This window comes from Protopterus annectens, chromosome 3.part1 (assembly GCF_019279795.1).
Source record: "Protopterus annectens isolate FY-2018-M chromosome 3.part1, PAN1.0, whole genome shotgun sequence".
Lineage (NCBI taxonomy): Eukaryota > Metazoa > Chordata > Ceratodontiformes > Protopteridae > Protopterus > Protopterus annectens.
Window position 1 is genome coordinate 182353053 of NC_056732.1, and position 24890 is coordinate 182377942.

At 42.7% G+C, this 24890-nt stretch overlaps 1 protein-coding gene across 1 annotated transcript in view; it reads right to left on the reverse strand.

Annotated features, from left to right (window-relative positions):
- The window catches only part of NRP1 (neuropilin 1), a 500773-nt gene that overhangs the window by 77294 nt on the left and 398589 nt on the right, over positions 1-24890 (reverse strand). Inside the window, exon 10 of the mRNA XM_044066709.1 lies at positions 1649-1793. Within this exon, the coding sequence (XP_043922644.1) occupies positions 1649-1793 (145 nt within the window). The remainder of the gene's footprint in view (positions 1-1648; positions 1794-24890) is intronic.

The following is a 24890-nucleotide window of genomic DNA, read 5'->3' on the forward strand; positions in this document are numbered from 1 at the left end:
CATCATCACTATTATGTTTCTTTGGAAAATGTGTCACTATGGAACTACAAAATAAATAGAACACTGTGATGTCATATATATGGCAGCGGCAGTAAACATGTCAGATGCACGCAATATACAGAGTAGAACTTCTTTCTGTGAAATAGAACTGGGAGCTCTGGGAGTATCAGATTCAGCCTTGCCCATACACAGATCTTTCTGTTCACCAAACATAACAACATGTGTTCCCAGTCAGATGCCAATGATGTGGCTCCATTTTGCCACAACAAAGTAACGTTCTACTTTTCCTTTTGTGGGCAGGCAAGGAAGTAACAATCAAAAGTACTACAAACAAAAATGCCAGAAAAAAGTGTTCTGCAAACAACAGTCAACTGCAGGGAATCAGTATATTGACTATGAATTTAGGGGCTCTATTTTTCAGCAGGCAGAGCAGGAAAACATGTCATCCATCTTTTCCACCCTAACATGTAGGCATGTTTCATCCTACAGTGCAGCTGTTAATGCTGTTACTGTTGCATGCCCTCATCTGCCCCATCACTCTTAAACCTTCTACTTTGCAATTCTAAATCTTCATTTTTAGTCTGGTCCTGGGTCATCAACATGGCAGATGATGACCCTGACTCTATGTCAACAGGACAGTGGTGGGCAGGAATCTTTTGCAAAAGTGAATTTGGGTGGGTATAAGTGCTAAAGAGACATTACCTAATGGTGCAGAAGATCAGCACCAGTGGTGTACCACGTAAAATCGGTGGCCAGGAGACTAGATTGCCAGCCTGGGTGTGGGAACAGCTATCCTATGCTGGATGGAGAGACAGTGTTTTATGTCATTTGATAACCCCCCACCTTACAAAACACAATACAGATTGACAGGAACATGTAAGATTATTGCATAATGCCAGAGAAATGTGGCATTCCATAACACCAGGGAAATGTGGCATTTCAAGATGCTTTTCTGATCTTTCACTACCCTCTCAGCTGTTATCAGGGAAGACACTGCTTCAGTAAGTGCACAAGGAAAAAAGATAGACCAAATGTCTCTCACTTTCTGACAGGGTAATCTTCTCTCACAGTTGAACTTTCTAAGACTGTGCATGCCAGAAACCAGAGATCAAAACCTAACCACTGGATCTCATTCCTAAGCTGAAAAAGTAGGGTGCAGTAACTGCCTCACCTCTGTTCAGCAGTAGGTTATCTTCTAGATCCATTTCTGTTTAATTTCTGCATTGCTTGAACACATCACACTGATTTACAAGGAACTGCTAGCTACAACAAAAGGATACATTAAACTAGGTGACTGAGGTGATCTTGTTTGTTCACCTAGCATAAACAGATGGAGACACAACAGAACAATACTGAGTTGAGCCTATCAAGACTACTTAAAGCTCCATGCTGCTCTCTAATGAGGATACTACTTTACTCGACAGTCCCGATTAAACTACTTATCAAAGAAAAGAAACATAATTTATGGGTGTTTAAGGATACCTATAAGGAAAAAAATTAACTTAGTCTTTAACTTCAAATCAGAGTGCATGGAAGCATTGCAGACAACACATACATCCCTGCACAGACCCACAAAAATAAAAGCATTAACAGCAACAATTGTAACTAGAACAAGCAAATGCTCATTTCACAGCTACAGCACTCATACCTTCACGATCACATCCAAGCACCTCCAACCGCAGAGCCAGCCCCTGGTTTGTAGCTTTATCTGGAGTTATTTTGATGTACCTGGTTAATATGGAATCAAGGTTTACGAAGATGGGGGTATCAGCGTTGCTGTTGCCTTCAAACACCTGCAAGTGTGACAGCAATCATGTATTACTGTAGAAAACACACTAAACACGTAAAACACTAATTGCACCTGTTTGGTTAAACTTCCTTAGTTGCCTTACCTTACTGTTACAATTCAATGCAAACAGAAATGATAAAAAAATGTAAAACAAAAAAAAAATGTGCAGCTGCAATTAAAACATTTCATCATATTTTTGTGGTTCACACAAAGTTTAAGCTTTACTTTATCAAGAAAGATTTTCCTTTTGGGTGCACTGCAAAAAGTACAGTTATGTACACTTACCATAAATGTAGATGCTCGACTGTATTCACTGTTGCAGTCGTCATATTTGGGTTATCCCTGCCAGGGTAGCCCTCGGCCAGCCCGAATACCAGAGGGTTAGTATTTCTGTGTCAGTTGTTGTCGCTTCAGGACTGACATCAGGTTGTCAATAATATAAAGTAAAACAGCCAACACCATTACATCAGTTTTTCTTGCCCTAACTGTCAGGAGCCCCCAAGTGGGAGCCTGGTTTTGGTGTGTAAGAACCCCACCAGTAGAAAGTAAATACCAAAACGGCCCTTGAAAGAAGACAGAGAAGAGGGGGATGGAGGGAGGAAACCAGGACTGCAACAGTGAATACACTTGAACATCTACATTTATGGTAAGTGTACATAACTGCATTATGTTCTTCATGTTTCACTGTTGCAGTCATCACATTTGTGTTGATTCCCAAAGCTGAGGAAAAGGGTGGAGGCAGTCAAGGAGACTAGGTGCTGGCTAGGATGCCCTGTAAGACTGTAGTGGCAAAGCCTGTCCTGGATTTGGAGAAGGTAGGCAGGTGGTAATGCTTGGTTAAGTGGGAACAAATGTCCATGTGGCAACCTCCAGGATGTCTCTGGTGGGGACTCCTCTGAGGAAAGCTTCAGAGGTGGAGGCTGCTCTGGTGGAGTGAGTCCTGACCCCCTTAGGGTGAGGATTTCCATGCTGCTTGTAACAGAAATGGATGCCGTGTGCTATCCATTTGGAAATTGTTTGTTTGGAGATGGTGTTGCCCTCTGCCCCTGAAGCAAAGCTAACCAGCAATTGATCAGATTTTCTGAATGATTTAGTCCTGTCTAGATGGAGTCTGTGCTGTCTGTGCACATCTAGAGAGTGCTGGATCCTTCCCCCCTTGTTCTGTGGGTTAGGGAAAAAGGTGAGCAAATGAATGGACTGGTTGAGAGCCACACTGGACACCACTTTGGGCATGAAGGATGGGTTAGTCCTGAGGGAAACCCTGTCAGCATGGAAGATGATGAAGGGCTCCACAGTCATGAGTGCTTGTAGCTCTGAAACCCTTCTGGCTGAAGTAATGGCCAGAAGAAAAGCTGTCTTCCAGGAGTGAAAGTTTAACTCTGCTGAAGATGCTGGTTCAAGGGGGGGAGGGCAGGGTGAGCTTCTCCAACACAAAGTTAAGGTCCCAAACTGGGGTAGGTGCTCTTCTGGGTGGCCTCAAGTTGCTAGTCCATCTTAGGAATTGTTTGATCAGTGGGTGTGAGAAAAGGAGCTGCTCAGTATGGAAATGAGCAGAGATAGTGGAGGCATGAATTTTAATAGAGGAAAAGGAGAGACCACTGTGTAGCAGGTCAGCTAAGTAATCCAGGATGAGAGGGAGGGAGGGCTGTGCCATATTGGCTCCCTTATCCTGAATCCATGTGCAGACCCTTTTCCATTTGTCAGCATAAGACTTTCTAGTGCTAAGGCGTCTGGCCTCATGTATAACCTCTAGAACCTGTTTACTGAGGTTGGCAGATTGATCAGTGGTTAGGGAATAAGCCAAACTGCCAAATTGAGGGTCTATAATTGGGGATGCATGAATTCTCCTTCCCTCTGGGTCAGTAGGGTTTGGGTCTGAGTGAGATTCCATGGTAGCAGTGGGGACAGGCTGTGCAGCAGTGGGTACTAGTGCTGATGAGGCCAGTCTGAAGCAATAAGAATTGTCCTTGGTTTTTCCTCCCTTATTTTGATCAGTACCCTGGAGATGAGAGGTAGTGGAGGAAAGGCATAGACTGATAGATTGACCCAGGGGAAGGACAGGGCATCCACTTTCCAAGCCATGCAGTGATGCTCCCTGGTTCAGAACTTGCTGAGCTGACGGTTGGTGTGGGAGGCAAAAAGGTTGACCTTCAGGGTGCCCCATTTCTGAGTTATTAGTGTGAAGGTTCTTTTGTCTAGCTGTCACTCATGTAGGTCCAGAAGATTTCTGCTTAAGTGGTCTGCCAGAGAGTTTAGAGAACCTGGCAGTAATTGTGCTAACAGGTGGCGTTGCATGGCAGAGGCTGTGTGCCAAAGGGTCATGGCCAGACTGCATAGAGGGTAGGAGTCAGTCTCTCCCTGCTTGTTTATATACCACATCACACTGGTGTTGTCTGTTTTGATCAGGAGAGCCCCTGGGGAGACAAGGTTTCTGAAAGCTGTCAATGCGTGCTGGACAGCTAACATCGTTTTTAGGTTGATGTGCAGATGGATTTGCTGTGGGCTCCATTGGCTCTGTATGCACCTGCCGTCAAGGTGTGCACACCAGGCATAGTCTGATGTGTTGTGGTGAAGGTCTGGGTGGCGGGGGGGTGGTGAGAAAGGTAGTCCCTTGTTGTGGGAACATGCTACTGCCTACCAAAGAAACTCTTTCCTGAGGCAAGGTATCATGGGTATAAGAGTTTCCAGGTCTTGAGAATGTTGACACCCAAGCCTTTTTAGGTACCACTGAAATTTCCTCATATGCAGTCTGGCATATGGAATGAGTAGAATGCAAGATGCCATGAACCCCAGAACTTGCAGGATTTTCCTTGCTGATAACTGGGGTCTGGTGGCTAGTTGAGAGAAGTAGGCTGTCAGGTAAGTTTGCTTTTCTGGTGTAAGGAATGCCGTCTGGGATGCTGTGCCCAGGCTTGCCAGTAGGGACTTTATAAAAGTCAGGTGCTTGAGCAGCTTTTCCTGGCTGTCTGCCTGAATTAGGCAGTTGTCTAAGTATAGGTAAATTTGGATATTCCTTTGTCTGCAAAAGGTATTGGCCAGAGCCAGACCTTTTGTGAAACTCTGGGAGCAGTGGATAAGCCAAAGGGAAGTGCAGAGAACTGAAAGTGCAGAGATCCTGCCCTGAAACGCATGTATTTCCTGCATGATTCCCTGATAGGAATGTGGAGGTAGGCCTCTTTTAGGTCTAGGGTGGCTAGCCAAGCATCCTTGGAGAGCATGGGTAGCAGCTGCTGGAGGGTGAGCATTTTGAATTTTGGGATCACCAGGAAGGTGTTTAGAATGGATAGATCGAGGATGGGGTTCCAGGTGCCCTCTTTTCTGGGTACCAGAAAAAGTCTGGAGTAGAAACCTTGGCCTTTCTGTTCTGCAGGAATGTGCTCTATTGCCCTCATAGAGAGCAGGGAAAGGACTTGCTCTTGTACCTCTGCCCACTGGTTTGGAGGAAGATCTAGGAACCCTTTTGGGGTTGAAAGAGTGTGGAATGAAAGTTTGTCTCCCTGGGACACTGTGTTGAGGACCCAGTGGTCATTGGTATTGGTGGCCCAGGTGCTTGCGTGAAAGGACAGTTTTCTTCCTAGTGGTAAGTGAAGGTGGACAGAGGAAGGTGGTGGGGAAGGAGAGTCATTGTGAGTTCTTACCATGAAGGGGTGGTTTAGAACTCCCTGTTTTTGAAGTGGAGGAATTCCACTGTTTTGATCTCTGCATTCCCTGTGGCTGCTGTCGGGGGGGGGGGGTGGGTCTGCTTCCATGGGGTCTGAGCTGAACTGACCTGGTGGGAGCAGGAAAGGACCAGTGTTTGGAGGGGCAGTGCCTGCTGAACCTGGGTGGCTGGACCTGTAAGAAACCCTTAACTGTCTGCATAGATTTAGCTTTTTCTTCCATCTTTTTTTAAAACCTCCTCTGCCTTAGTACCAAATAAGTTGTCTTTGTACAAGGGTGCATCCAACAATTTAGATTTAACATGGTCTGGCAAGGGCTGTTCCGTAAACAATGCATGCCTTCTAATGACAGAACCGGTGACTGCTGTCCTGCAAGAAGCTTCTAGGGTGTCAAACCCACAGTGTAAGGTGTGCTTAGTTACTTGACTTACAGAATGTATTAAGTCTTTTAACTCTTGAGATTCTGCACAAGCAGGAAAGGAAGACACTTTTTGTTTGCAGAGTTCCACGGTATGCTGCTGAAATTTTAGCATATGGAACTGGCAATTTAGTGCTCTGATAGAAAGAGTAGCACAGGTGTATACTTTTTTTACCCATTCTGTCTAATGCTCGAGAATCTCTATCTGAGGGAGTAGGATTCTTAGCAGAGGTTGCTTTAATTCCTTTAGGCTCTTGAGAAATTACCTCAGGGTCAGCAGTAGGATTTTTGAAAAGAAATTTGTGTGTCAGGGACTCTGTAATATCTGTCAGGTTTTCTGGGTACAGGAGGGAGGGTGTCAGGAGTCAAGCTGGATTCCATGAAAACATCGTCCACAACATCCAGGACTGGGGGAATGGCCAGGGGTCTGTGCTGTGGAAGATCTAAGAATGCCCTGCGTCTCTTTTTAGACTGAGGGTAATCCTGACATTTCTATTGGAAATGCTCCCTTAAGGCATGAAGGGTTTCCCCCAAAGGAAGAGTCCTCGGGGGGGGCTGAAGGAATGGAGTCCTCTGCATCGGCATCCTCATAAGCAGAGAGTCTTCATATTCAGATGTATCAGAGTCATCAGACTCCTGTACAGACAAAGCTACTGGGGACAGATCTCTTTCTCTTTTGGAAGGGGTAGCTTGGCTTCCCCCTGATCAGCATGATAAGGTCTTCTGCCATTTTAAGCATTTGAGACTGAGGAAAGGATGCAGGTGCCTGAGACTGGGTCATCGGTTTCTTGGGTGTCATTCATACCCTGGGCCTTAGAAACTCGGTAGTTTTTGAAAGAACAGTAGACATGAAAGAAGTCGTCGGTTTGTGTCGAGAATCGGTAGTGCAAAGTACTTCCTTGGAAGCCGGTGTCTGCTCAGCAGCTTTGGACCCATCCAAGGGAGAGACAACCACAGGATCCTTAGTCAAAGAAGAGTTTTGTGGTATACCGAACTCTGAAAGGGTCTCGGTAGCGGCCTGCGAATCCACAGAAGCGGGCATCAGGGGCTGCAAAAGTGCCTCACTGAGAACCGGAGAACCGATGATTAGCTTAATTGAAGCATCGTCAGTATGTTTGGACCTGTGTGGTCTGTCTCTGTCTTTATCCATAAGTCTTTTTGGAAAATCTGCTGTTGGATGGTTTACCAAAGCCATATTGGAATTCAAGGACTGTAAGCGAAAATATCTAGCTACAATTAGGGCCTGACGATGTACAGTTCTCTCGTTGAACAAAGCACAAAAGCAACAGCGGGGGACGTCGTGGTCTGGGCCTAAACAAGTGATGCAGTAAGAATGAAAGTCTTGGTGTGGTATTTGCTTTCCACAGGTGAGACAATTGTTAACTTTTTCTGACATCGGTTAGTGCAAGGAAAAAGGATCCCCAATGGGGTACTTATCTTTAGAAAATCAGGTAGCGGCCAACTGGCACTCGTGCGAACTGCTTCTGCTTCGGGATTCGTGGCAAGAAAGACTGATGCAATGGCATTGGCTGCCTTACTTTATACTACTGATGACCTAACATCAGTCCTGAAGCAACAGCAACCGACGCAGAAATACTAAGCCTCTGGTATTCGGGCCGAGGGCTACCTTGGCAGGGATATCCCAAATTTGATGACTGCAACAGTGAAACATGAAGAACATCTGACCTATCTCTTGTTCCCATAACACAACAAAACTTAAATAACAATTGTACTCATTTAATAGAGACCACAAGGATATGTTTGCTGTATATAGAAAATATGCCAAGCTGCCATGTTTTCTTATATCTAGTTAGACAGGAACCTCCAGAAGAGCTTAATGAATTTATTTTGTTTATTTTCATGCAGCACAGTACTGTTAATTCTGAGTTCAGTAAACTCATACTTGTTCTGGTAACAGTTTTTCTGTTATTTCTCCTATCTAGATTTGCTGATTTTTAATAACTTAATATACTTTTTTTAAAACCGTATGAAAATGCAAGTGGCAGGGCTTGCCACCTGGTGATGTGACCATTGGCTCTAGATGGTCACTTTATTTGTGTCACCCCATTTCAGCCCATTTTCAAAATGAAAAGATGAGGGTTGATGCTGACACCATCATGCGCCTTTAAAATCATACTTGGTGTACAAGATACACTTGTTTATTCATTTAAACACAGTTTGATTTTTATACTCCCAGTTTCTGTTTGTAAACAAACTGGCATTTTTTGACATTTGACAATACCTGGCTGTTAGTCAGGATTCCTCATATAGTATGCATGCAGTCTTAATTAATAAGGCCAAATACCATTAACTAGCTAACAGGGAATGACTATGAAAACCCACAAACCTCTCATGAGCCTAAGGATATAACTGCCAGAAGCAAAAGGCATACAAATTACAGTGCCACAATACCATCAAAACTCGACTATACAACTAAAAGAGACTTTCTAAAATTATATTTTGGCTTCTGCCTCTCCCAATGGCCTATCTATTATGGACCCATCATCCCACAATATTCCAGACCACTGAGAGACGATGGAGAAATCTTAGGATTGCATCTGTCATCCAGCAAATTAGCTCATTCTCACACTTGAAAGATTTTTTGCATGCTCCTACAACTCCCTATGTTTGCTGAAAAGTGCAGTATAATGCTAGCTGTACTGGAGCCAGTGTTTGCGTGTGCTTCTGTACAACTGCAGTTACAGATAACCTACATAAGCACACCTTGGAGGTCTTGTCTCAAGCTCCCAGGAGTCCCTTGTTACAATTGCTATTGTGGGCCTTCATGGTAATGGAACTTTTGTAAATGTGCTCTGCCAACATTCTTTGCCAGCAGTCAGCCTGTTACATCCTGCCCTAGCCATCTCTTCCAGCTCCTATTAGTCAAACACAGGTCATATGGGGCATGTAATCAAAGCCCAGACGTCTACGCTGCTGTGCCAGTTCTCCGTGGAAGACTAGATTTCATACCTGAACACATTGATTTTATTGTCACTTTCAAATTTGTTAACAAATATATGAAAGACATAAGCACATGCAATCCCTATTTAGTGTAACTCTCTCACAATGACATGTCATTAAATCTGACAAACATATCTTTTTCTTTTGGCTTTTTCCTGGTTAGGGGTCACCACAGCGGATCACCTGTCCGGTCATGACTGGCAGTGGAGTTAGAGGTCGCCACAGCAGATCACCTGTCTGCTCATGATTGGCAGTGGAGTTTTACAGTGTCGAGTTGCCAGCCCGGCACCCAACCTTCCATGGAAGGCACACACACACACACACACACACACACACACACACACACACACACACACACACACACACACACACACACACACATCCCTACCTAGGGCCAATTTAGAGTGTCCAATCCACCTACAGCATGTCTTTGGGATGTGGGAAGAAACCGAAGCACCCGTAGGAAATCCACACGACCACAGGGAGGACATGCAGACTCCGCACAGAAGGCACTCCAGCCAAGGATCGAACTGGAGAACCTCTTGCTGTGAGGTGACAATACTAACCACTGCACCACCGTGGCCACCCAATTCTGACAACATATGCAGTCAGTAAATAATACCCTCTTTCTGATAAACAGATTTTTTTTATCTGCTAGTGCCTAAGTTTTAGTCCTACTGACTTTTTGCATGTCAAAAGCAAAAACTGCAAGCTAAACAGTTCAGTGGCATTTAGCAAATATTGATTTCAACCAAATTTATCTGATCTTTATGTAAGGAATGCAAGATGATTTAAATGTTTCCATTTTATCCTGGTGTTATAAAATGGCAGAGCATTCATTTACACCTACAATACATCAGTAATGAAGAAGAAAACAATGGATGTCACATGACTTAAAAGAAGGTATCATTAGCATGTCCACTGTTTTGGGTTATCTTCAAAGTATATATCATAAGCTGATACCAGTTCAAAACATGGTCCCAGTATTGTTACTTAATGGCACAGAAACAGTTTTAATAATAAGCAAAACCCAAGCAAATATTTCAAGGAAAAAGCCAGATAAGCATACAGAATACTTATATTTCATTTAAAAACTAGTCACTGATGGAATATTTTATATCCAATATGTACTATCTCTGTTCTCATAATACCAATACTCTGCCTGCCTTCCTTGCTGCTTTGTCACATTGCTTGATTACTTTTAATCCCACTGACTTCAGTATCTCCTTGTGCCAGTCCACTGTGTGTTGGCACTTGGACTTTCCTTCCAGTAGTGTCCTATTTCTGCACATTGTTTTTTCCAAAGTACATTATATTACATGTTTTGCACTGAAACTAAAGTTTCCATGCCTTAGACCATTCCTACAAGTTTTACAAAGGACTTTTCCTTCCTTATTTTACATCAGCTGTCCTGCAATTATAGATTTAGAGCATGTGATTCTTAAGAAATGAGACAGAGGATAGACTACTTCCGTCTTTGGGGCATACATAGTACTGACAGGAAAACAGACATGTTTTTAAACAGGTGATTTGCATCCTGATGAATAAACAATAGCCTGAAAAAATGCAAACTGGAATTTATAAACCAGAGAATCGTGTAATAATTAAAAGTAGCACAAAATGGCAAAATAGCAAGTGTTTTGACCTTAAATACAGACATGAATTACACTGCTTCCACAGTCATTGCCATCTTTTAGATGTTATGTGTTCGATTTCAGTTTGGACTAACTTTTGTCTAGGAACTGTACTATTGGAAGTGATTTGACTGGACAGCCATTTTTCAGCAAATAAAAGATAGTACAGTTGTGTACACTTACCATAAATGTAGATGTTCGAGTGTATTCACTGTTGCAGTCATTACATTTGGGTTATCTGCCTGATGGTAGCCCTCAGCCGGCCTGATTATCAAAGTCTTGGGTCCTGCGTTGGATGCTGTCTCTTCTTCCATGACGTCAGGTAGTCAGGGGTAGAAAGCGTGCAGCCGACACCATTACATCAGTTTTTCTTGCCCCAGATGTCAGGTGCCCCCATAATGGGAAGCAATTATATACAAGGTTACACCTCCAACAAAAAGCAAATACACCAGAAAGCTTAAATACAGTAAACAAGAATAAAGGTATAGCCAATAGATGACAGGGGGGCTGGAACCAGGACTGCAACAGTGAATACACGTGAACATCTACATTTACGGTAAGTATACACAACTGTACTATGTTCTTCATGTTTCGCTGTTGCAGTCATTACATTTGGGTAGATTCCCAAAGCTAAGGAAGGGAGGAGGCAGTTAGAGAGCATTAGGACCAGCTATTAAGCCCTGCAAGAATGCAGTGGCAAAACCAGCTCTGGATTTAGAAAAAAATAGGCATGTGGTAATGCTTGGTGAAAGTATGTACAGAGCTCCAGGTAGTAGCTTCTAGGATGTCCCTGGTAGGAGCACCTCTGAGAAAGGCTGTTGAAGTAGATGCCACCCTGGTGGAATGTGGTCTTATCCCCTGTGAAGTAGGTTTTCCATGGTGCTTATAGCAAAAATTAATGCAATGGCCTATCCACTTAGAAATGGTTTGTTTTGAAATGGCCTTCCCCTCTGCCCCTGCAGCAAAGGCAACTAGCAGCTGTTCAGTTTTCCCAATAGGCTTAGTCCTGTCCAAATAAAATCTAAGTTGTCTGTGCACGTCCAAAGAGTGCAGTATTTGTTCTCCTTTGTTCTGTGGATTAGAAAAGAAGGTTGGCAAATGAATGGACTGATTAAGGGCCACACTGGATACCATCTTGGGCATAAAGGAAGGACTGGTCCTGAGGGACACCCTGTCTGCATGGAAAATGATAAAGGGATCCTCTGCCATGAGGGCCTGTAATTCAGACACCCTTCTTGCTGAAGTGATGGCTAGAAGGAAGGCTGTTTTCTGAGAAAGGAATTTCAACTCTGCAGTTGCAGCTGGCTCAAAAGGAGGTAGAGTGAGCTTTTCCAATACAAAGTTAAGGTCCCAGGGTGGAGTAGGGGCTCTCCTGGGTGGTCTTAAATTTTTGGCCCCTTTGATGAATTGCTTCAGCAGGGGGTGAGAGAAGAGGGGCTCAGTATTGTAATGAGCTGACATGGCTGAGGCATGAATTTTAATAGATGAGAAGGAAAGGCCCTTGTAAAGTATCTCTGTTAAGTATTGAAGAATATGTGATAAGCTGGGCTCTGTTGTGCCCATCCCCTGAGTCTGGCTCCAGGAGCAGTATCTTTTCCACTTTTCTGAATAGGACTTTCTAGTACTAGGCCTCCTTGCCTCCAGAATGATATCCAGCACCTGCTTACTGAGGGCTGCTGGAGGTGAGGTCAGGGAATAAGCCAGGCTACAAGGTTAAGGGTTTGAAGCGGAGGGTGCAGAATCTGGCCCTCCTGCTGGGACAGCAGAGAAGGGGTCTGAGGCAGGTGCCATGGTTCCAGCAGGGACATACTGTGCAAAAGGAGGTACCAGTGTTGGCGTGGCCAGTCTGGTGCAATGAAAATTGTCCTTAGTTTGTCCTGTTTGATCTTTAGCAGAACTTTCGAGAGGAGAGGCAGAGGGGAAAAGGCATAAACTGAGAGGCTTTCCCAGGTGAAGGACAGGGCATCCACTTTCCAAGCTTGTCTGTGGGTAGTCCTTGTGCAGAATTTGTCCAATTGGTAGTTCTGAGGGGAGACAAACAGGTCTATCTCTGGGCTCCCCCATTTGTTTCTCAAAATGTTGAATATCCTTGGTTCCAGTTTCCACTCGTGTGGGTCCATGAGATTTTTGCATAGGCCATCTGCCAGTGAATTTAGATTGCCTGGCAGGTATTGAGCTTGTAGGTGTTCCACAGAGCCATGGCTAGTCTGCAGAGAGGGTACGAATGGGTTCCCCCCTGCTTGTTTATGTACCACGTAACAGTGGTGTTATCCATTTTTACCAGTAATTGTCCTAGAAGAATATGGTCCTTGAAGGCTGTCAGAGAATTTAGTACAGCTAACATTACTTTTTGATTAATATACAGGTGCATTTGACTCTGGTTCCATTTGCCCTGAATGCACTGTCCTGTCAAGTGAGCTCCCCATGCATAGTCTGATGTGTCTGTTGTTAGGGTCTGGGCAGCACGGGGTACAGTGAATGGCAGTCCATTGTTGTGGTAGCAGGCCTCTGCCCAACAAAGGAACTCTGTCTTTATACAAGGAATAATAGGAATCATTGATTTCAGGTCCTGAGAATGTTGACACCATAGGCTTTTTAGATACCAATGTAGTTTCCTCATATGCAGTCTTGCATATAGAATTAGTAGGATGCAAGAGGCACGAACCCCAGGGCTTGCAGTATTTTCCTTGCAGATAGCTGGGTCTTTGTGGCCAGTAGTTTGAAGTAGGCTGTCAAATAAACTTGTTTCTCTGGCGTGAGGTAGGCCATCTGGGAAGTTGTGCTGAAACTTGCTCCCAGGAATACAATTTGTTGGCAGGGTACTTGTTGAGATTTCTTTTAGTTTATGGTGTACCCCAGTGAGGTTAGCAGTTTCTTTACAAATGCCAGATGATTTAACAGTATGTCCTGGCTTTCTGCCTGAATTAGACAATCGCCCAGGTATGGGTATATTTGAATATTTATTTGCCTGCAGAATGCAAAGACTGGAGCTAGGCACTTTGTGAATAACCTGGGTGCAGTAGATAAGCCAAAGGGCAGTGCAGAAAACTGATAGTGCATGTAGCCTGCTCTGAAGCGTAGGTATTTTCTGCAAGATTCCCTTATTGGGATGTGCAGGTAAGCTTCCTTTAAGTCCAATGTTACCAACCAGGCATTTATGCCTAGCATGGGAAGCAGCTGATGAAGAGTTAGCATTTTGAATTTTGGGATTACCAAAAATGTGTTTAGAATGGACAGGTCCAGGATAAAACACCAGGAGTTGTCTTTTCTGGGTACCAGGAAAAGTCTTGAGTAAAAACCTTCTCCCATTCCTCTGCTGGGACAGGTTGAATAGCCTTGATACTTAGAAGAGAGAGAACCTGCTGTTGAGCCTCTGCCCACTGATTTGAGGGTAGGTCTGGCCAACTGTTGGGGTTGGTAAGGAGTGGAAGTGGAATCTCTATCCTTGGGAAACTATATTTAAAACCCATTTGTCTTGGGTAATGGGTTCCCATTTTTTGCATGCAGGGCGATTTTTCCACCTAAGGGAGCAGACAGTTGAGCAGGGCTTGGAAGGTTTAAGGTTAAGTCATTGTGAGTGTTTACCATAGATGGTGTCTTACTACTTCCAGCTTAGGAAGTGGGAGCCTCCCACTACTTAGGCCTGTGCGTACCTTGAGACTGTAGCCTAGGTGGTCTGCTGTTCCTGGGTTTTGACTGAGAAGGCCTGGAAGAGACTGGAAAGGACCAAATTCTTAGAAGGCCAATGCCTACTAAATCTAGGAGGCTGTACTTGCAGGAAATCTTTAACAGTTTGCATAGATTTAGCTTTTTCCTCCATCTTTTTAAGGACTTCTTCTGCTTTGTTGCCAAACAGGTGGTCTTGGTTTAATGGAGCATCCAGTAATTTAGCTTTAACATGATCTGGCAAATTTTGCTCCTTAAGCCAAGCATGCCTTCTAAGAATAGACCTAGTGACAGCAGCCCTGCAAGATGCTTCTAAAGAGTCAAAACTACATTGCAAAGTATGTTTACCAACTTATTCAGCAGAATGCATTAAATCCTGTAATTCTTTATTTTCTGCACAGTCAGGAATCAACATCATTTTCTCTTTAAGTAGTCCAATAATATGCTGCTGATACTTTAACATATGAAACTGGCAGTTTAAGGCTCTAATGGCCAAAGTAGCAGAAGTGTATACCTTCTTACCCCATCTGTCCAGGGCCCTGGAATCTCTATCAGAGGGGGTAGGGTTTTTGGCAGTAATAGCCTTAATGCCTTTGGGTCCCTGTGAAAGGATCTCTGGGTCCGCAGTAGGATTCTTAAAGAGGAACTTCTGAGAGTCAGGTACTCTGTAATACCTGTCAAGTTTCCTGGGAGCAGGAGGTAAAGTGTTTGGGGCCAGGCTAGATTCCAAGAAGGCATCATCTACAATGTCCAGTACAGGAGGGATAGCTAAAGGCCTGTGTTGAGGTAGGAGTAAGAATTCCCTAAGCCTCTTTTTGGAGTCAGAGTAATCCTGGTTTTCCCAGAGGAAATGCTCCCTAAGAGTGTGCAAGGTTTCACCAAAAGAAAAATCTTCTGTAGGGGAAGCAGAGAGAATGGAGTCCTCTGCATCAGAATCCTCACAGTAAATAAGTACAAATCCTGATCATCAGAAGAAACAGAAATTTCAGAATCCTGATCAGAAGAATCAGAAGGAAAATCAGTTCTAGGTCTCTTAGAGGGAGAAGGCTGGCTTCCCATAATTAGAGTAATAAGGTCTTCTGCCATTCTCATCATTTGTTTTTTAGGCATATGGGCCTGACCATGTGGTTTGGACATCAGTTTTCTAGGCATGGGTCGAGTTTTAGGCCTAGAAGAAGAAGATGGTGTCGGTTTGAAATGCCATAGGGCTGAATACACCCTCAGAAGCCGGTGCCTGCACATCGTCTCCGGACCCATCCAAGGTAGAGACATCTGCAGATTCCATAGTTGAAGAAGCATCTCACAGCATACTGGACTCCGAATGGATCTCACTAGAGGCCTGTGAATCTGAAGTAGCGGGTATCAGGGACTGCAAAAGCACCTCACTGAGTACCGGCGAACTGGTGACTAGCTTAACGGAGGTGTCGTCGGCAGCTTTGGACCTATGCGGGCTGTCTCTGTCTTTATCTTTACGTTTTTTCAGAATGTCAGTAGTCGGGTGGCTTACTGAAGCCATTTCTGGATAATTAAACCGAGGACCGATATAGTTTGCTGCAAAAATGGACCAACGACAAATAGTACAAAAGTGACAGCGAAGGACATCATGATCTGGGCCTAGGCAAGGACTGCAGTACAAATGGAAATCTTTATGAGGTATTTGTTTCCACAAGTAATACAATTGTTAACTTTTACTGACATCAGTTTAGAGCAAGAAAAAGGATCTCCAACAGGGTACTTAGCTTTTTTTGAAGACTTCGGTTCTGAAACTCAAAAACGAAAAATTCAGGAGTCGGCCAACCGGCACTTGCGAACTGCTTCTGCTTCGGGCACCACAGGGCAAGAAAGACTGATGTAATGGCATCAGCTGCATGCTTTATACCCCTGACTATCTGACATCATGGAAGAAGAGATAGCATCCGAAGCAGGACCCAAGACTTTGATAATCAGGCCAGATGAGGGCTACCTGCAGGCAGATAACCCAAATGTAATGACTGCAACAGGGAAACACGAAGAACATCCTTTCAATTCACCTGTAAAATGGTTATAAATATAATAATCACCACAAATTGTGGGGAAATCCAGAAAAAAAAATCAAATATTCTATTAATGAGGAAGGCCGAACAATTCTCAGAATGTCTTGAAATAGGTATATATGTAAATGCTTATTCTTTGTAAAATGTCTGGCCACAGCTCATTTTTTATTTCTAGGACCCAGTTTTAGGACCATCATCTCTCCTTCCTTCTTGGAGACTTGTGATACTTCCTTTGTTATTTATACATAACATCTGCTTTATCACTATTTTTGTATTATTTTAGAAGCTGTAAGTTTTAAACCTGTGTCACAAGTGTTACCCTAAGCAGAGAGACATCTTATGATTTTGTAAGACATGTCCATGCCTGGTATTAATTTGAATTTGTTTTCTAATGGGAACTGCACACAGTTTTGGTCACCATGTTCCAAACTGCCAGTAGCTCTCACAGGAAAATCTGTAAGAATCCAGGGATGTGTGAAATAAGGATAAATGTAGATATTTAGCATTTAATCGTAAGGCGATAAATGTTGACAGAACTGATGAATTATTCATAAGAAATTAGTTATGCTGTCTTCAAACAATATTGAATTGATCAGGTTTTCTCCACAGTGTACAGCGTTTAATTGATAAGGTATTGTGATTACAAAACAGGTGGGTTATTTCAGTCTGTGGCAGCATTTTATGCTACAACACTGTTACTTAAGAATCGTCAAGTGCATTTTCAATATGATTGTCAACAGAAAACTCATTAACTCTATACTCGACTCATTTTTTGCAAACATCGCACTCTGCCATTTTAATACTGTAATAACTATGAAAAAACTTTTTTCACAAAACTTTTTTTTTTTGTACTTAGCCATCACCTTTTGCAAGTGTTATAGTTAGCCTACTCATCAGAGTGGTATCGTCTACATATCTTTGGTTATTAGCACTTCTGCCAATTTTGATTCTTGCATCTGAATAATGTAATCCAGTATTTAATGTAATATAGATAGCTTAGCTTTTAAATAAGTAGGGTGACTACATACAACCTTGCCACACTCTTTTTCTAGTCTTGAATGAGTTAGCCATTCCATATTTGGTTTTAACTATTATTTCTTTTTCTGCAAATTCATGATGAGGTAACCTGGTATCCCCATTTCTTTAAAGAACGTGTCACAGTTTATTAATGATCCACACAGTCAAAACCTTTATAATAACCAACACAACCAAAACAAGTCTTTTCCATGGAACTCCTTTCCGCTATCCATTGGATAGTTAGACATTTGATCTCCAATGCTTCTCCCTATTCTAAAATCAGCTTATACATCTGGCAGTTCTAGACACATACATTGTTGGAGACTAGTTCACAGGAGATTGATCATTACCTTAATCTACCTATCTAGTTAATACTTAATCTACCTATCTAGTTAAGGTAACTAATTGAAGATTACCACCCCCATCTCCCTTTCTCTTGATCATCCGCATTTTATGCTGATTTCCTCTCTTCAATCCTATATCCACCCCTTTCTCCCCTGTTTGTGAGCATCACACTAGATGTCCTGTTATCTGTGCATACTTAGTCCTACCTTCACAATCTGCATTCATTGTTGTACAACCCTTTTTAATTATTTTTATTATTCTATTCACCAACACATTCACTACATAAAATATTTACTCTGTATCATCTTTGTAATCAAGTTATGTTTCATTTTGTACCAAATTACTCTAGAAACTAATCACGGTTAATATATTGTGGTTCAATTTTTCTTTGTGCTTCAAATATATTCTTGTAATACCTTTTTTTTATATTGTGTCTTTGCACCAGGACTGAGTCTGATTGGTCCTCAGTTGACCTGTGCTCTACCCCTCCCTTAAATCTAAATAAATAAAAAAGTAAGTAAATAAATAAATAGATATAGCACCCTTAAAGGCAACAGTTTTCACTTAGTCTGTTCACATATTAGAAAGTTACCACCCTGAACAAAGAAAAGGCTGAGTGCTGCTCACTTAAGTGAGGCTAGCAGCTGCATCCCTTTTTCAGTACATCCCTACTTCAGCTGATGTGTTATAATTATACATGGTAGAATATACTAGTTACACCAATGAGAGATCCAACTTAGCTCTCTAGTATGTAGTCTGTTATATGCAGGTTCTCACACTTATGTCCTGTCCCTTCCTGTCAATGTCTTCTCACTGCTCGTTATCTGGTAGGCCTTCAGTTCAACCAAGCTGGCCAAGGAATTACCATAAGAACCGCTGTCACTGACAAATCTAATTGCTTTCAATACCCATAATAACAATCAACAACAGCTAAGCAACTAAAAAGTATGCATTTTTCAGAAGCAGCGTGCCTAGATTTAACTGAAAAAAAAACAGAACAATAAAGGTACTCTGAAATCAGGAAGAATAAAGGAAGGCTGCACAATGAAACCACAGCCTTCAAACTATGAACAAAAATCAGTGGCATACATGAATGCAGCCCTAACTTCAGCCTACAACATGACTACCGATGAGAAGGCCGAGGGATATGAAATGTAGCCATTAGCATCTATCTCCTGTCAATGAGCATGTATGTGGATCAAGGGCATGTGTACAACCATGTGACTTACTGGTTGCCATCAGAGAATTCAGTGGGTCTGCATGTATGTGTATCAGGGACATGTGTTCAACTGTGTGACTTACTGGTGACCATCACAGAGCACAGTGGGTGTGCATGCATGTGCATCAGGGGCATGTGTAAAACTATGCAACTTACTGGTGACTGTGATGATGTGAGGTATTGCCAGCTATGCCAAAAGAAGTAGGGCAGTGGAGGTGTAACATATGCCAGCATAGCTAGCTGGAGTTTTGTAAAGACTTATATGTCATTTGTGTATCAAACTGACTTTTGTGTATCAAACTGACTTGTCTATGTGCTTGTACTGAAAATGTACTTATAAAGTTGCTTGTGTTAAAAAATGTACCAACAATGGATCCTGCTGAACAGAACAAGAAGTATACCTGTATGCCAGACTGTACAGCAACTATTGAAATGAAGAAATTGTAACAGAGGATACTGGAAGAGAAGAAGTTAATCTCTGTGTAGCTAACTTTGAAAAATAGTTTGAAACTAAATTACTTGGCATAAGCCATAAAGATTGTATCTCACATGTCTTAATGCAGCCAGAGACAAAAAGTTTGCTCTAGGAAGCCTTCTATATTGTCTTTAGCAACAAACTAATTGCTACTCTGGAAAAGGTGGAAGTTTGAAATTGTTTTATGACTTCCAGAAGCTGCAACAGATCTTAGCAAAGCTCTATGAATGTGTACTATTGACACATATGTGCTAGATTCTGGTTCAATTGCTAGTAAAGGGGGTGGTATGGAAACCAAAAGTTGGATGACCAGATGTATGTGATGTTATTCTGTAATCCAGGACTAAAATGATGTTTTAATACGAGATGACACAGAATTCTCAGAGCAGTTTGTTTTTGAAACCTGACATAGCATGATCAGTCAACCACTTCATCTTGCCTTGCTTTAGTAAGTAACCAGGGAATAGTAATTCATTAGATCAGTCAGGCAAATATAGTGAAATTAGCTAAGTACTGTTTTTCTGTAACTGTATGAATCTATCGATCTGTGTTATTTTTAATATTTCCTGTGAATAAAACTCTAGAATTTGTTGTAAACAGATATTTAGTATTTTCATGTTATTTTATTAATTATTATTAAATACATTTAAACTTTTCATTGTGGCTGGTCTTTTAGAGAATATTTTAATCTTTGAGAGTACTTATATTTATTTGGTGACACTGTGGCCACTCTTGCTAGCCTTGCTGTGTGGTCAACATTACCATTTGTATTAGTATTAATTTCACTCAGTATAATTGTGTACCCATAAAAGAGCCTTAGAGTACCTGGCTTTGGGGTGTCTGGTGGCAGTAGTTACCTTATAGTCTGGACGCAGGGGCATAGCTAGTAAATCTGTGCTAGCTTTTCCCAGGTGTGTGTGTGTGTGTGTGTGTGTGTGTGTGTGTGTGTGTGTGTGTGTGTGTGTGTGTGTGGTGTGCAAATCAAATCTCAAAGAGTGTATGTCAGATACTTGGAGCAGGGACACAGAGCACTGTTTTCACAGAGAGAGTGGTGGTGGAGGACTTTGCTTGGTCACTCGCCTGAGGACTCAACTCTACAGCTGCACCAGTGGGGAGTTTTACTGGGGGCTTGGACAGTGAGAGAGAGGGAAACCCAGCCCCCAGACTGAGTGTGTTCCCTGTGTGCTCTTTAGGGAAATTGTGCTTGATGCAGAGAACTACATCTGGAAATACTGCATGTATCTATTTTTGTTCCAAGTAAATGATCCTCACTGGTGAGGATTCAGGCTCCTTGTTTACTGGTCCAGAGGAGGGGATGTCACAGTGACTATCAGAGAACATAGTCTGTGTGCATGAATGTGCATCAGGGGCATGTGTACAACTATCTGACTTACTGGTAACCATCAGAGAACACAGCAGATGCACGTGCATGTGTATCATGGGCATGTGTACAACTATCTGACTTACTGGTAACCATCAGAGAACACAGCAGATGCATGTGCATGTGTATCATGGGCATGTGTACAACTTTGTGACTTACTGGTTAACAGCGTGCATCAGGGGCATGTGTAGAACTATGTGAGAGCCCTGCAAGATGTTTAAAAACCCTAAGGGGGGTAGGTGGTGTAGGGCTAACAGTGATGTGCAGCCACTCTCAGACCGACTGATGCCACACACTGCACGAAAATGCAAGTCATGCCCCAAAGAGTTTATTAACTTCATTAGGGAAATGTTGGGTGCATGACAGCAAAAAGCTGATCTATTCAGGATGCTGGGCTTTTACTGCTTGAAATTCAAACTTTCAAGCAATTTCTATGACCAACATAAATGGAGAAAGAGTTGGACATTGAGGACATGGGACAGGCTACATGGCTGGACAATGAGGACCCCAAAAAAAAAAAAATATATATATATATATATATATATATATATATATATATATATATATATATATATACACACATAAAAAATATATATATATTACTGACTAAAGCTGTAAAACCAGTGCATTGACTGTGGGTGAACACTGTTCTGTAACAAACACAGAATGCCCATATGTACATAAAGTTTAGAAGTGTGGAGTGCAAAGCCTTGCTAGTGGGCAAACAAGGTACTGATGGAAGCACAGGACTCTGATACAAACACAAAGTGCAGAACTCTAGTAAAACCTGCAGGTCACTTACAGGAATATTCACAGGTGTAGTGTCATTGCAAATGCTGCTTTCAAATGGCAGTATCTTTTAGTATCCCAGTATTTATTTCTTTATTTCTTCCCAAAGAATGGCACAATCAATCCTTAGTTTATTATCTGCTTTAACAATTCTTAGAGAGGCATTTTCTGGGTGGGAAACTCCTCAAACCTCTATACATCCCTGTAATCAGAGCAAGGCTATTACAGATGGGCACAAGATATGATTGACTTTAGCTCCAGTATGTCTTAAGAAACATTACTCAGTGCCTTTTGTTCCTGTCATCCAAGACTTATTTCTTCTTCACTGCATACCCATGATCCTAAGGACTCAGGTGGTTGTTCGGCCCTGCATACCCCATGATCCTAAGGACTCAGGTGGTTGTTCGGCCCTGCATACCCCATGATCCTAAGGACTCAGGTGGTTGTCCGGCCCTGCATACCCAGGATCCTAAGGACTCAGGTGGTTGTTCGGCCCTGCATACCCCATGATCCTAAGGACTCAGGTGGTTGTTCGGCCCTGCATACCCCATAATCCTAAGGACTCAGGTGGTTGTTCGGCCCTGCATACCCATGATCCTAAGGACTCAGGTGGTTGTTCGGCCCTGCATACCCATGATCCTAAGGACTCAGGTGGTTGTTCGGCCCTGCATACCCCATGATCCTAAGGACTCAGGTGGTTGTTCGGCCCTGCATACCCCATGATCCTAAGGACTCAGGTGGTTGTTTGGCCCTGCATACCCATGATCCTAAGGACTCAGGTGGTTGTTCGGCCCTGCATACCCCATGATCCTAAGGACTCAGGTGGTTGTTCGGCCCTGCATACCCATGATCCTAAGGACTCAGGTGGTTGTTCGGCCCTGCATACCCCATGATCCTAAGGACTCAGGTGGTTGTTCGGCCCTGCATACCCCATGATCCTAAGGACTCAGGTGGTTGTTCTGCCCTGTCACTTCCTTATATGCTTTATGTTTGCCTATTATTCCCATTTTCTTTTCAAAGGTACACAATGGGATTGAATGCTGCTCACCGCTGGCTGATTTCTAAGTTACTTGGGTTCTAAAATATTAACAAAAGCAGGAAAATATGCAGATTTTATAAGTATGCACAACATGGGATAGCATCTCATGATCTGTGCATGCTGAACACTGTCAGTTATCATATTTCTGCTCTAAAATGTGACATTTTGTATGATGCGGGTAAACTAACATAATCTTCACTAAATGTATACTAGCTACTCTGAAAAAATAAAAATGTCACACTGCATGTTCCAGAAAAACAGAAAACCTGAGAACAATAACAGCGTTAACTACAAGTAACTCCTACTGACAGATGCTAAATGAAGGGCACATGAGACAAAAAGCCATAGGTTTGGCAGCCCTTGTGTCATTCTCTGAAAGATTCAGTTGGACATCTTTCTCTCAGGTCAGAGTCTTTCTAGATCTAGAGCCTGCAGAACAAAAATAACAGAACAAAAACAACATTATCTAGTGAGCATCACGGGTGAAATGCTCTATCTGTCCTCATGTGGGAAACCCTCGGCAGGACTTGACAGTGTGCTGTTGTATCCACATTTTACTGCATATAACTAATGTTGTTATTTATCGGAAACCTTACTTACACTACTTAAATCTCCATACCTCACTAGCATGACATTTTGTGGGTGGGGGGATGGGTGTGGTAGAAGCAGTCAGGCACCATGTTGATAGACATTCTAGTTGTTGGCTTCCCCTGTGTTCTATTCATCTTTTTTGTGTGTACGTGTGTTTTCTACAAGCTCATTTTCAAGTTTTTACAGTGCTGTTTGGGAAATCAAGAATAAAGTACACTGACCTATTCCCACTTTCTACAAAACTCTTGCCATTGTGTTATCATACATATCCATTATTAAGCTTAATGCACAGACTTCCCAATTCTTCTGCCAAGTGATATACGTGATATCAATTTCACAGCTAACATCTCAAGCAGTGTTGTGTCGGTTGTATTAAAGTCCCATCACATCATTTACGCTGATATGTCTGATTCAAACAAAAGCTTGTTTGTAACATATCAAGAGACACCATATACTCATTCAGCACTGCCTTGTTCTTCTAAAGCTGTTCCAAATTAACATTAACTTTGTTAAGGGCAGATCATGCCTACCAAACCTGGTTGACTTCTTCGAGACAGTCACCAAGGCCATAGATGAGGGAAGGGTGGTTCACACTGCCTACCTTGACCTTGCCAAGGCTTTAAACACCATTCCCCACTTGGGTATTACAGAAAAACTCACCAGCCTGAACATAAACCCCTACGTCATGAGATGGGTTGCCAACTGGATTACAGACAGAACTCACACGGCAAGAATAGCGAACTCCAGGTCCGACTCTAAACCAGTCACAAGTGATGTCCCGCAAGGCTCAGTCCAGGGACACGTACTGTTTGGCATATACTTCTTAGAAGTACAGGCAAATACAGGAGGACTATGGCTAACCAAGTTCACCGATGACTGCAAACTGGGAGCCATGATTGACTCTCCGGCTGACATGGACATCCTCCAAAAGGGCCTTACTGAGACAGACACCTGGTGTCAAAGTCATGGCCTCAAGCTAAATGCCAAAAAATGCATAGTCATCCCATTTGGGAAAAACAAAACACCCACGAATTACCACATAGGTGGCAGCCCCCTTAATAGAGAAGAGGTAATAAGAGATCTGGGGACCCAGGTAGATAGTAATCTTTCCTTTGACAATCATATTGCCAAAGTAGTTAGGAAATCCTTCTGTGTGGCCCATCTAATTACTAAAGGGTTCACATCTAGAAATAAAGAGGTTATAGTGCCCCTCTACTCATCACTCATTAGACCCATCATAGAGTACAATGCCCCATTTTGGATGTACCTCACAAGACACTTCCAACAGCTGGAAAGACCACAAAAGTACCTCACCAGGAGGATTACTGGTCTCAAACATATGTCCTATGCAGCCCAACTCTGGCTGTACTCAATGGCATATCGCTTACTCAGAGGTGATCTCTGCCTGACTTACAAAGCCATGTCCAACTCAGAATTGATGGACATGCTCCACCTAAAGAAATCCAAGTCACTGCGAGCCACATGGTCTAGTGAGCTAAACCTCGCCACAACAATAAATAGAACATGCTGGAGGGATAGATTCCTGTCACAGAGACTCCCCATGCTTTGGAACAAAATTCCAAATTACATCAGGCAGAGCCCCTCACTAACACTCTTCAAGAGAAACCTTGACAAGTGGATGGGTAGCAGAAAATACACCCCTGGGATCACTTCATTGGCTCTGCTTGACAGGGGATCAGTTAATTAATCAATGGGGTGGTGAAAGCCAACACACTGGCTATGCTTATAAATGCCCTCGGGCAGATAGCCTAGTACCTACCTATGAACCTATTAATGCTGCCCTCCTTTATTGCTTAAGCGTTACAGAGCCTGTTAAAACTTCCTACTTAATTACTCCAAAATTAAGTAAAACA